Source organism: Larimichthys crocea, chromosome XXIV (assembly GCF_000972845.2).
Source record: "Larimichthys crocea isolate SSNF chromosome XXIV, L_crocea_2.0, whole genome shotgun sequence".
Lineage (NCBI taxonomy): Eukaryota > Metazoa > Chordata > Actinopteri > Sciaenidae > Larimichthys > Larimichthys crocea.
Genome location: NC_040034.1, coordinates 949,494 through 962,435, shown reverse-complemented (window position 1 = coordinate 962,435; position 12,942 = coordinate 949,494). Strand labels below are relative to the sequence as shown.

The following is a 12,942-nucleotide window of genomic DNA, read 5'->3' as shown; positions in this document are numbered from 1 at the left end:
GACCACTGTTATAAATCTTCTTTTATTTTATTATTATTCTTAAACTTTATATACTTTACATAAACTGTCATACAGCAATAGGGCTTTCTTTGATTTCATAAGTTTTAAATAATCAAAGTAAAGGTGCAGTTCTTTTAATTTAATAGAAATTAAACTTTTTATTATTATTATTCTTATTTATAACTTTTTATTTTTTTTAATACAAAAAATAAACAATAGAAAGATTTTTTAATAGAAATAAGAAATAGAACTACAAATAGAGATTAAAAAACTACAAAGACATGACAGATTATATATTTACTGTGTTTATTGTACATAGAGACCACTGTTGTACATCTTCCATATAAGGACTATTCACTGTCAGCTTCCGCCAGCTGAAACACACGTTCTTCGGCGTACTTACGTCATACGCACACCACCTCTGCGTGCGTACGTGCGCTGGCCCCGCCCCCCTCCCCTCAGTCAGTGCTTCACGCGCAGCTCCTGCTCAGAAATGGCGGCTCTTTTGGAATCGGTTCTGCTGCAGAAAGACCCGAACTCGGTGCTGGACTGGCTCAGAAACGTCCAGGTGAGTCCGAAAAAAATAAATAAATAAAAAAGAGCCACGCCGTGTGACGCACTTTCTACACGCTCGCTCTTTGCGTGGCGTGTTGACAAAGCAGAGAACAGATTGTAAACAAAACTTTGAGCTAGTGCGGAGCTAAAGCGAGCTAAGGGCAGTTAGCCTGCTCTGTCAGCTGCAAGTATAACTCGGGTTAACCCGGGTCATATGTTAGCACGGCTGCTGCTGTTATCTGAACAGGGGTTATGTTGCTCAGCGCCTTGTTAGCCAGCTCAACAGGATGTCCAGGAAAACATCTACCGACCCACTTACTCTTTATCTCGGCTTCATTATGAGTGTCATTAATGCTGTATTTGTAGCTCAGTCCATAGGAACTGGGCTTGGGAACCGGAGGGTGACCGGTTCAAGTCCAAAAATATGGAAGGTGGACTCCTGGGCACTGCCGAGGTGCCCTTGAGCAAGCATCACTCCACCATCTGTCTCCAAAACTGCATGTCTATGAGCCCTTGTACTGCATGTGTGTGTGTGTCTGGGTTAAAATGAGCCCTTGTACTGCATGTGTGTGTGTGTCTGGGTTAAAAATGCATGTAAATAAAAGAGTAAGAAAATAATAAAGTATCTCTCTCTTAAAATCAAATTAAATCAGATTCTACAAAGTACATTTGCCTCAGAGGGTTTTACAGTCTGTACAGGGAGTGACACCCTCTGTCCTTAGACCCTCGGAAAAACTTGCCCACAAAAAAAACCTTTAACAGGGAAAGAAGGTGGAAGAAACCTCAGGACAGACAGACGAAATCAACACAAACATATTGTACAATCACAATGACTGATAACATGATCACAGTAGCAGTGGAACCTGTGATAGAGAGAGAGAGAGAGACACAGTGGCAGCAAATCATCAACTAACTATAAACTGTGATGGAGATATGGCAGCAATAATGACAGTAATAATATGTGTAGTGGACGTCATGCAGCAGCTATGATCCACGAGAACCTGCTGGACGACAGAGACAGAAACTCCAGGGAAGAAGTTTAGTTACATGCATTAATGAGACATGTATGTTTACAGATGGTGAGAGAGATTCCAGTAAAGGGAGATGTGACTGCATCTTCAACCAATACCTTGCCTGACTAGGCATAACCCTGAAAGACACAGACAGAGAAAGAGGGAGAGAGAGTTTTCACAGATTAATGTATTTATGTCTTTTCAACAGGAGTGTGACACTCTGGCCTACAGTGAATCTGGGGTGACCGTGCACAAACAGGTCTGGCCTACAGTGAATCTGGGGTGACCGTGCACAAACAGGAATTTGTCCCGTTTCTTTTAAACTTCCTAAGAGAGCAGAGCAGTCAAGCACTAACTCATGGCCCCGCCACGCCTGCCAAGACTCCCAGCCGCCCCAGAGCTGCTGCACAGACGCAGGGCTCCTCCGACAGAAGGGGCTGCAGGTCTGCCGGCGGTGGTGGTGGTGGTGGCGGAGCTGGTTCTCGGACCGCCAGCCGGGTCCAGCTGTTTTCTCCTGCCTCCTCTGTGTCACCTGGAAGCGAGTGGGAAGCTTCCAGTCAGTCGGGATGCCACTCTCTGAGCGGGGTCAACGCCTTCAGCAGTCCTTCCTTTAACACAGCATGGAGCCCCGCGTCCAGGCCTTCGGGCTCAGAGCGCCGCTCCGGTCAGAGGATCAGTCTCGGGGACTACATGGTTTCTCCGCCTGACCTCCAGCCCAGCCCCAACTTCCAGTCACAGAAGGGCCGCAGGAGAAGCGGCGGCAGCATGCCGATGGGAGGGCAAGGAAGACATGCAGGGGGGCGTGGAGGACATCACAGTGACGAGAGCGGACGGTGGGAGAGTGGCGGGAGGAGATCAGGTAGAGGAGGAGGAGGGTACGGTAGGATAAGCGAGCAGATTTCACCTCCGTCTGCGGGGCAGCTCAACTTCAACAACCTGGAGGACTTCCCTCCTGTTGGGTCTTCACCTATTTCACCCGCGTGAGTCCACACAACTCTTAAAGTCAAACAAAACACTGACTCCATCACTGATTTTCAGATCTGTCTAATGCTTTCCATCATCCCTGCAGGGCATCCAAACCATCTAGAAGAATAAACCCAACACCAGTCGGGGCAGAGCGGCCACACTCTAAACCAAAGATCTGCTTCACCTCCACGCCGTTCACCAAAGCGTCCACTCCTCCGGTGGTTGCAGAGTCGCTTGAAGGGTCCGTGACGGTGGGCAGTCCTCTGAGCCTGCAGGAAGAGAGGGAGCTACTAAAGAGGGAGAAGTAAGTGCACATGCTAAGTGAAGCAATTTGTAGAAATGTAAACTTGTAATTAATATTTTATACACTCCTTATGAAACTGGTGTCCTGTTACAGGTTTCTACACACACATCACTATCTGATTTCTTGACTTTTCTTCCGTTTTTTGGCTCCACCGCTGCATAATTTGCTCTTCACCTCAGCTCATCTCGGCCGTTTCATAATTCAGAAATGGCTTTTTGATTTTTTTGATTTATTTTTTTTAGGACAAAGCGTGCCCAGCAGGTCGGCTCTCCTCTGCCGTCCTCTCTGGACCCCTGCACCCCGACAAAGTCAGGTCTCAGGACAGGATCTAAAGTTACACCGGATATGCAGACACCCTGTCCCGAACCGTCCAAAGTCACCTTCTCTCTGGAACTGGATCTCCTGGCAGAGCTGTACTGTACCTGCATCTCTGGTAAGTGGCCAGCAGGTGGCAATAAAGTGCTAAGTGAGGAAACTATGCAGAGGAAAAAAATGTGCATTAAAGTGCGTATGTCAAACCTGAAAATAAATCATCATAGAGTTTAAATTCTTTTTAATAAACACACTAAAATGATTTAAATAAGTGATTTTAATAAATCTCCAATCTTCATGTCTTACAGAAAATCTAGTGCCAAACATTTTCCTGGAGCTTTTCTTTGTGATGCAGTTGTTAACGTCTCAGTCTCCTCACACTCACGATGACGACGAGCAGGAAAGTTTGTGTGCAGCGAGTTCAGGTGTGCAGGTTTTAAAGTTTCGCTTCAAAATATTTCTGCAGTGTCTGTCTGTTTGAAGTGAAGTTGACACCGAGACCCCCTTTTTTTTTCTTTCTGACATTTTTTCTTTTTAGATGTTCTGGAGAAATGTTACCTGAGACAAGTACACAACTGTGTGTATTTTGCCGTGAAGGTTCTGGAGAATCAGTTTCAGTGAGTACACAGCTAATGAAGTGACACTGCTCCTCCAAGTCTCCCTGAGCGGATTCTTAATAATGTGTTTTTGGCAGGCTGGTAGCTCATTTGGACAAGTGTACCTTGCGTCTGCTGGCAGAGAACGAAAGGGTGGCATTTTTCTCTCCGGATCTCAAGGACCGTCTGACTCAGGCCCAGGACAGAAGCACAGCCAAGGTAACACTAAGCTATACCTGCTATTGAATATAATTAAATATTGTTCCCAATACACCATGATTGTGTTATTAATGTTTAGAGCTGCAGTTTTTAGTTGATCTGCTCTGATTTTTTGCACGTTTGACTGTTCCAGCCCTTGAAATTGCTGTTTTTTTTTACCCGTCACTTACGTCATACTGTGTAACTCGAGTTGGGTTTTGTACCGCTGTTAGGACAAAACAAGACATTTGATCATGTTACCTCGAGTTCTTTTATTCAAATGTTTGTGTGTGATATGTCTGCAATCTTCAGAGAGATTTAAAAGAGTTAAAAAGTGTGTATTCTTATTCCCCCTCTGTCCTGTCTGTTCCAGCTCTCTCCTTCAGTTTCCACTTTCATCCACTCAGTCCCGTTCCAGCCTGCTACTGACAACCGGTCCAACTTCGGCAGTGACAAGGCCTTCCACACCTTTAAAAAACAAAGGTATATCACAGTCTCTTTGTTCTTTTCTGCAAAGCTGCCTCCTCGCGTCATGTCCAATAAAACAAATCTGTACGAAAGCTGAAGTTTTGTAACAGATCGGGTAAAACTTCTTGACTTTGGGAGTTCACTGTTCACAAAACAAGCCGAGCACAGAAAATAGACTTTGTGATCAGTTACACTTTTGCATTTTGATTCTTTTTTTAGGGATATTTTTTACGAGGTGTTACGAGAATGGGAGGACTTTCACAAGGAACCAGGGTGGAACTTTGACGCTGCTCTCGGGAGTCGGATAAGGCAAGTCCAGTTAACTATTTAATTTATGGACCAGGTGTAATTTACAAATGAAAATGTTTCTATCTGATCTAATTTCACTCTGTGCTTCTCGTATTTGTGTTTTTAGAGGAATGATGAGTCAGCTGACGTCGGCAGGAAACCATTCCCATTTTGCTCGTCTGTTCCTGAAGCAGCTTGTTCAGGTACCTCATTCACACTTAAACTTGAGATCTTATTATTGTACATATATTGTACACAGCTGCACATTAAATCCGCCTTTCCTTTATTAGATGTGTAAAGGCCCCCGTGTGAACAGCTCTCCCGGGGATACTCCTGACGCTGACCTGCTAGGGATGCTGGGAGCTGACAGTCTGGGGCGTCTGAAGCGACTCGAGGAGCGTCTCATTCAGCCTCACGGAGTCGTCGGTCCCTGCCCTCCTCCGTCCTTCCCCGATCACCAGGAGTTCTTCAGGGACTTCCTTCAGACAGCGAGCTGGTAAGACAGCACATCCGATCGCAGCATATCGTATCAAAGATAGAAAACTGACACCTGCTGTTGCCAGATTTGTTAAACTTGTCAGCCCGCAGTCAGACAGCTTCATTTGTTTCTTAAGCAGATGCTTGTGTTCAGGGTTGTCTGTCTGGTGGAACAGGTTGCCAATTTCTCAAAAATGTTGCCAATGGCAACTCTTATTGTCTGGCGCTGCTGTCGTTCCTGTGATCTAAACATGCCTTTACATATTGTGCACCAGCTGCCAGCTGAACCAGCACTTGCAGGACAGCCTGTGTCAGCAGCTCCTCCAGCTGGATGAGGTGTCGATCCGGAGCCCTCCAGCTTCAATCGGTGAGAGGGGGGAGGAGGAGGAGGAGGGAGACGGGGACATGGAGCAGCAGGTATGCTAGTCAGCCAAAGTTATGTTTTTTGAAATGTCAGTGTCAACGTTTTTTTGCCCTGTCAGCTTGAACCAAGCTCTTTTTTTTTATAGTCCGAAAGCTCTCAGTCTAAAATCCAAACATGACTAATCTGACTGACAGCTAATGATTATTATCACATACCTCATCAGCATGAGAAGCAGCGCTTCACCTCAGTGCTGCTCCTCGCTCGTGTTCTGGCTAAGTTCCTGGGATTCATTTCCTTTCTGCCCTACCAAACATCTGAGAAACCATCCAGGGAGATACAGAAGGCTGCGATAGCTCTGCGCAGCAAGGTGAGGAGAACAACATAATGTTTATTTGTTATGGCCTGTTTAAAATGTATCTCACGAGGGAAACGCTTTCTCTTTTTAGTCCAGATCAGCAGTGGTACATATAATAAATTAATATTTGCTGTTTTTAATTACATTTAAAAACCCTTCTTGGTCTCTCAGAGTGTTCCAGTGCTGGATGTGTGTGCTGTGCTGAGTAACAGTATGAAAAGGAGGCGCACCATCCTGACTGTGCCCTGGCTGGTGGAGTTCCTCTCCATGCTGGACTGTATCGGTCCTCTGCTGCTCTGCTACAGAACCGCGTTGGGCACACTGCTTCTCCTGTACAGGTCTGCATCCATGTCTGCACATTTAACAGATAAAGATGAGACAAACAAGTGTTCTGTCATGATCTTGTGAGCTCCACTTCTCTGACGTTTGCATGCTTTGCAGGAGAATGCTGCTGGGCAGATGTGGAGAAATGTGTTACCTGAACAAGCTCCTGATGGTGTCTGTGTTGGGTTGGCTTTTCCAGGTGAGTCTTTGTTTTTTGTATACAACCTCCGGAGCTCACGGCGGTTTGATGTAATTAAACTCGGTGTGTTTTAACTTCAAGATCCCAGCGATACCAGAGGACATTTTCTTCACCAACGAGTTCACCGAGGTGGCCAAGCTGGAGGACAGCAGCACGACCACTGCAGGGCTTGTAAGTGAAATATTCATTCCAGTAGATATTCATGAATTTACCACTGCTGCATTTTAAAATTATAATGAGATTTGTCTTCTTATTTCGTAGGATTGCATTCCCCTGGTGGATCAGCAGCTTCTCTATACATGTTGTCCATTTCTTGGTGAGTAGAACGTGGTGTAGTAAAGTGACAGGGTTCTCTATCAACATGATTAAGCCATGTATCAATGTTCTGCCTTGTTCCAGGTGAGTTCCGTAAGCTCCTGGCTGCCTTCGTGTCTGGAAGCACGGCCAAGAGTGGAGGCATCATCCGCAAGATCACTCCCACATCTGCTGAGCTCAGGGATACGCCGGCTGCCAACAGGTCGCAGCAGAAACTGCAGGTGAGCAAAGCGATGAAGCGGAAATGTGGAATGACGTCACCCGATGTGTGCGGGTATTCAAACCAGTTGCTTAAATGTGACAGGTGGACCTCGAGCAGGCCTTCTTTCACAACCAGCCTCCGTCGCTGCGTCGCACTGTGGAGTTTGTAGCCGAGAGAGTCGGATCCAACGCTGTCAAGCACATGAAGTTAGTAAAAGTCCATGTTTACAAGCACTTCACCACCCAGTGTGGATGTATTTTATACAAAACTTTGTGTTTAACATTATAATAACTGAATTTTCTTTTGTTTGTGTCTTCAACAGGGCCACATTGGTGAGCGAGCTGGTGGAGCGAGGTGAGAAGATGCTGAGAGACGGACTCGAGACGCCAAAGTCAAATCCTTCAAAACTGAACGACTCCATCTGTGCTCAGCTGTGTGTTGCAGGATTGGAGGCCCTGGCAAAAGCCACCAGGTACAAGTCCACAGATTGAATAGGATATTAGTACCAGGCTCCCTTCTTTAACAGCCTATATGCATGCATGGGTGAATCCCCATTTGATTGTTATTCTTGAGTAAAGGAAAGTTTCCTTCCTGGGTTTTAGTATTTCACTTCTGCGGTGTAATCTCTTCCTTATGGTAATCTCTGTTTTATGTGGTTTTGCAGATTTTGCTGCGAGAAGAGTCCCGAAGCCATACGCATCCTGCTCCCCGACGAGACCTCCCCCGCTGTAAGTCCTGTAACAAATCAGCATGCAAGGAGAAAATAAGATGGCGCAGATTACTCTCCAGAGCAAACCAGTTCTAGAAATACAGATTTTTGTTTTTCCTCCATGTTTTGTCGTCGCAGGTCCTGACCACGTCTGAAAACATCACTAAACGTCTCGCAACAGAAAAAGCCTGCAGCTGGCTCTCCGCCAACATCACAGGTAGCTTAGTTAACGCGCCGCATGCGTTAAATGCAAATTACGTAGACTTTAAATTGATTTGTTCCACTTTCCGACGCAGAGCACAATCTACGGTCCTCATCACGCTTCCGGCGTGATATTAAAAAATGAAACTTGCGTCCAATGAGACTTTATTTTCCCTCCCTGCTTGTTTTTTTTAATCTGCAGAAATTGGCTTATAATTTGAAAACCAGACACATTGTAATGATCATTGTGATGAATTATTCATGTCAAGTAACTTTTTAAATGTGGGGAGGAAACCGATCCAACTCATTTCTCCTCTGGATCCTGTTGATACTGAAGTACTGATCTCTGTTTTTACAAACTTTATTTGAACTCCTTTACATAAACTACTCACAAAAAGTCAGGGGTACTTGACTTTCAGGTGAAACTTCAGTGATATTATATCGTGGCATTTAATTAGAAGCATGAAATGGTAACAGTGTTATACCACAACAAAAAATCATGTATCCTTGACGATTGATTACAGCTCGACTAGACGTCTCACGCTGTTCACAGGTCCACTTATTGTAACCTGCTGGTGACACTTACCTCTGAGTACATCCCGTTTGAAGCCTCACACTGGCCAGGTCGGATTGTGTCGGTGTCTTCTTGGTCTTGTGATCAGAATGTGAACAGCGTGATGAAGAGGACTGTTTAAATACAAACTGAACATTTATCGGTTGATTCATGTTGTAGATTTTTGCGGTTAATCACCTTATTAGAGAACAGCATGTTATGCAATAAGTACAGAAACATCGAACAGTTGGACACGTGCATCCAAAAGTTTAAAGAAGGTCAAAGTAAGTTCACCTGTAAAGGTTACGGTGCATTTTGAAATTTCATCCGAAAGCCGAATATCCTTAACTTTTTGTGAGTAGTGTTTTTAATATAAGGCGACATGACGGCAGGGGGTGCTGGGATACTAAAGACTTTCATCATATCTGATCTCAATTAGGTCTGTATTGGGGCTAATAGTCATGCCAAATTGAATGGTAGCTTCTGGCTACTGTAAAACCCAAAATTGTGCAAGGGCTATTTTTCTTCAGCTTGAAAGGACTGAAGCATAAAGCTCTGAGTGCTGCTGGGACCTTGTTACAGAATATCATTGTACCATTGTAGATGAAAAAGAAACCGCTGCTTTGATTTAAAGTTCCACGAGGACGTCCGACTAAGATTCTCTTTCCGTTCTCTCACCGTCAGCGCTGATTAGACGAGAGTGGAAGAGCAGGTACGATCGCGTGATGAAGGCCATGGCGAGCCCATTGGCTCCAGACTCCGGGGACCCGGAGGGCGCCGTGGTTGAGCTGGTCACCCAGGAGCAGTTGACTACTCCCAAGAGGAAACAAGGAAGCGAGAGAGCGATCTCCTGCCCTCCGCACTGCAGCCACAGCGCTTCCCTGCCATCTGACATCCTCATTGAGATGAAGGTACGGAAGCAGAGCCACTTGTTGTTTTCTACACGAGTTTTGGGGTTGAAGTTTAAGAATAACAACGTGTATCTTTCTCGCTGCAGTAGAAGTGAATGATGTCTGTCTGGGACCTCTACTTAAATTTAACTTTTAATGTAGGAGTTGCTGAGCGTTGCAGTCGGCCCCAGGACTCACGATGAGCTGCCAACTCGCTCTCAGATCAAAACGCTGCTGCAGAGAGTGGGAGACACACTGGCCTGCAGAAAGGTACACGAGACACACACACACAAGTGCAACAAAGCAACACTTGTGGTGGATTTACCGAGTTTTGCCTCGAGTCATCAAACTCTGTTCTTCTTATCTCTTCACTTAGTTCTTAACTGTCATGTCAGAGCAGATGCTACTCAACTCTACCGTCCTACTGGCCTGCAAACTGGGTAAGAGAGTCCATGCTGTGAATGATGAGCTCTTAATTGCAAGGAAACTATGTCTTTATGACATGCAATGTGTTACATAATAACTACCTAATTCCAATAAGTGCCACTGCTTCATAAACAAACGTATTTAAATGTCCCCGTGCTGCTGAAACGGAAGCAGTGTGAAGTCACGTCGATGTATTGTGTACCAGACCTGAGTGCCTGTTGTTGTGTGTATCCGCTCAGTGTCTGCAGAGCTGCCGGTGCTGTCTCTGTCAGGGTGCAAAGGAGGAGATGGGGTTGTTGTGGGTCCCGGTTCAGGGTCAGAGCCTCCTGTCAGAGCGCTGCTGGAGCAGCTTGCCGAGATGTGGGAAGGGGACTGCTGCGCCTCCGCCCCCCTCCACCTGCTCTTCACCCCGCTCACCGTCACGGCTGTGCTGAAGGCCAGCGACACTGAGGTACGACAGCTGCTATGACTGATTGAAGCATCTGATACCTCACTACATACTATATGTGCATGGCAGACTATAGACCTTGTAGATGAAGGACTTAAAGCAACAGGTGTGCAAGTTAAACAGGGGGTATGATTCGAAACAAAGGTCGCAGATCTGAACCGAACTATTCATCTTCCAGCATGTTACAATATTTCACATCCTTTGTTGCATCTTTGGTGTTTTCCGCACTTCTGTCTAGCTTGAATGATTCAAAACAGGCGCTTGGTGACATCTTTAGTTAAATCTGAGTGTTTCTATATGTTTTAATGTATACTTATTTGAGCATTTCACCTTTTGTAATGCATTTTCTTTGTCGTTTCAGTGGAACAACTACCTGCTCCTAGTTAGGAAGCTGGTTGACAGAGGAGTCCTGAGCGAGGAAGAGGTCGTATCTCATTGGAAGAAGCTAACTAACTTGGCCTTGCCGGCGGTGAGGGTTCACTGGGCTCTTGCCATCATGTGTTCGCTCGAGAATTGCTTCTTTTACCTCTTTGGTCTCTCTCTCGCTCACTTTGTCCTCTCATTTCTGTGTTCATTTCAGACGCTGATAGAAAATTTTCAGCTGCGGTCACAGAGCATTAAGCCGCCCTTGCCTCTGGCCGACTTGCAAAGCCACATGGAGATGCTGCAGGTCTCTCAACAGACAGTAGAGGGTGCTACATGACAACAATAATACTACCCAGTATCCCACAGCATCTTTTTGGCGTGATCTCCACAATGTTTTGTGTCACATCTGTCAGTGTGTTGTCCAAAAACAAGACACTTCTGGGCGACTTGTTGTTGTTGTTGATGATCATTTTTTTCCCCGAGATGCCTCTGCACAAAGCTCAGAGCTGTTCCAACACTTGGCCTCAGCACATAACTTTGCAAGCTTCAGACTTTGTTTGTTCTCCACCTGTGAAGTGACAGCAGCCTTTCATGAGTCCCTCTGCTCTTTTGCTAAGGCGCCAGCGAGAACCAGAAAGCCCTGTTAGTCAGAAGTAGCCGGGGACCATCTCACACCTTTTTTAAAATCTGTTGAACCTTCCTGCAAAGCAAATCGATCATTGTGTCCAAAGGGAGATGCGAGTAGATCAAGCATTTCAAACAGTCGAGAGCAGTTGACGGGAGAAGGGTCAGTGTCAAAATGGGAATTTGAATGTTTTTGCAGCTGAGGACTAACTTCAGTAACTTCAGACCTAGGTGTTATAATTCCACTTTGTCCATATACGATTCCTCCAAACAAGCCATAGTTTGTCACGAAACACTTGCTCAGATGAAAAATGAACTGCAAAATGTGAGTTTTGTTTTTTTTGGACCCACCGGTTTAAATAAATGTCTTAACTTTTAGTATAGCACTTTTCACACACTGCCTTTTTGACCGCCACTACTAGTGATTGCATGTGTTATTTCATGAATGCAAGGTTGCATTTGTGCTTGTTTTTTGTTCATGTTGAACAAACGCTGTATCCTCCTGCTGCTTTTTAAACTTGAAATATTTTTTATGTTGCAACAAAAGTCTAAAAATATTACAATAAAGATGTATTCTCTTTACAGCTGTGTGTTTTTCAATGGCTTCACAATGGGTACAAAAATCACATTCATCTGATATAAATGATCACTGAAAGAATCCACAAATCCCTTTATTAAAAGTCAACAAAATAAAGTATAGCCCACTGTTTAACATATATTACCCTGGTTAAACTAAATAGTTGGTCCCCTGATGTTGCTCTCCAGAGCTTGGAAGGAAAAGGTGCCACTGTATGAAATCGGCCAAAATAAAAAAATACTGGAAATAAGTTGTTCTGACTTTATCTGAGATCGTTAAACTTTATTGTCTTCTCAGTCCTAGAGAGTCAGCTTTAATTGACTTTGGACTCCTGTAGGCAAGGAGGATAATTGTTCTATCTTGGAGGAAAATACCCTCGATACATATATGGATAAATGAGATGGCATCTTGTATTGGAGAATTGATTTATATGACCAAGGGAAAAACTGCAGTGTTTGAGAATGTATGGAAACCTTTAATAGACTTTCTTAGACGTCAAAGTGCACAATCACAATAAGACTTTTATATATAAAAGTCTCATTTTAATATTCATAATCATGTTTTATTTGTGTACACTCACCTGTGAATAAGAGTTAAGTGTTTATGTTACCTTACAATGAGACTTTTATCTAATTTTAAGGTAACATAATATAATGAGACTTCTATATATAAAAGTCTTAACTCTTACAGGTGGGTGTACACTAATTAAAACATGATTATGAATAATATATTCAGTTTCTATCAATACACAATGGTGCTTTTAAATAGTAAAGGGATTAAATGTGTGAAGTATGTGAAATGTTTGTGTGGAAACTGTGACTTTTATTGATTAGTTGACTTTTAAAAGTTTTTTTTTAAAGTCTAATTTTAAGGTATTATAAACATAACATGATGGGACTTTTATATATAAAAGTCTCATTTTAAGGTAACAAACACTTAGCTCTTACTTACAGGTGAGTATACAGTAATTAAAACATGATTATGAATATTATATTATATTCAGTTTCTGGTTACCGGTTGCAAACTGACACTTCAACACTAAATGAATCAATAAAAGTCACAGTTTCCACACAAACATTTCACATACTTCACAAAAAGTCACAGTTTCCACACAAACATTTCACATACTTCACACATTTTTATATATAAAAGTCTCATTATGTTATGTTTATGTTACCTTAGAATGAGACTTTTATATATAAAAGTCTCATT

The 12,942-nt window shown here is 43.8% G+C and overlaps 1 protein-coding gene across 1 annotated transcript; it reads left to right on the top strand.

Annotated features, from left to right (window-relative positions):
* The first annotated feature begins 430 nt into the window (after positions 1-430).
* cdan1 (codanin 1) lies at positions 431-11,634 on the top strand. Its single transcript, XM_027275182.1, has 29 exons — positions 431-568; positions 1,777-1,827; positions 1,869-2,548; positions 2,638-2,838; positions 3,081-3,271; positions 3,459-3,575; positions 3,689-3,767; positions 3,845-3,965; positions 4,318-4,427; positions 4,632-4,721; positions 4,828-4,903; positions 4,991-5,196; positions 5,453-5,594; positions 5,765-5,908; positions 6,068-6,234; positions 6,338-6,419; positions 6,501-6,590; positions 6,681-6,735; positions 6,819-6,955; positions 7,039-7,142; positions 7,259-7,408; positions 7,601-7,664; positions 7,784-7,862; positions 9,084-9,310; positions 9,452-9,559; positions 9,666-9,729; positions 9,955-10,166; positions 10,525-10,632; positions 10,744-11,634. The coding sequence occupies exons 1-29, from the start codon at positions 494-496 to the stop codon at positions 10,864-10,866; spliced, it is 4,053 nt and encodes a 1,350-aa protein (XP_027130983.1). The 5' UTR covers positions 431-493; the 3' UTR covers positions 10,867-11,634.
* Positions 11,635-12,942: the final 1,308 nt, after the last annotated feature.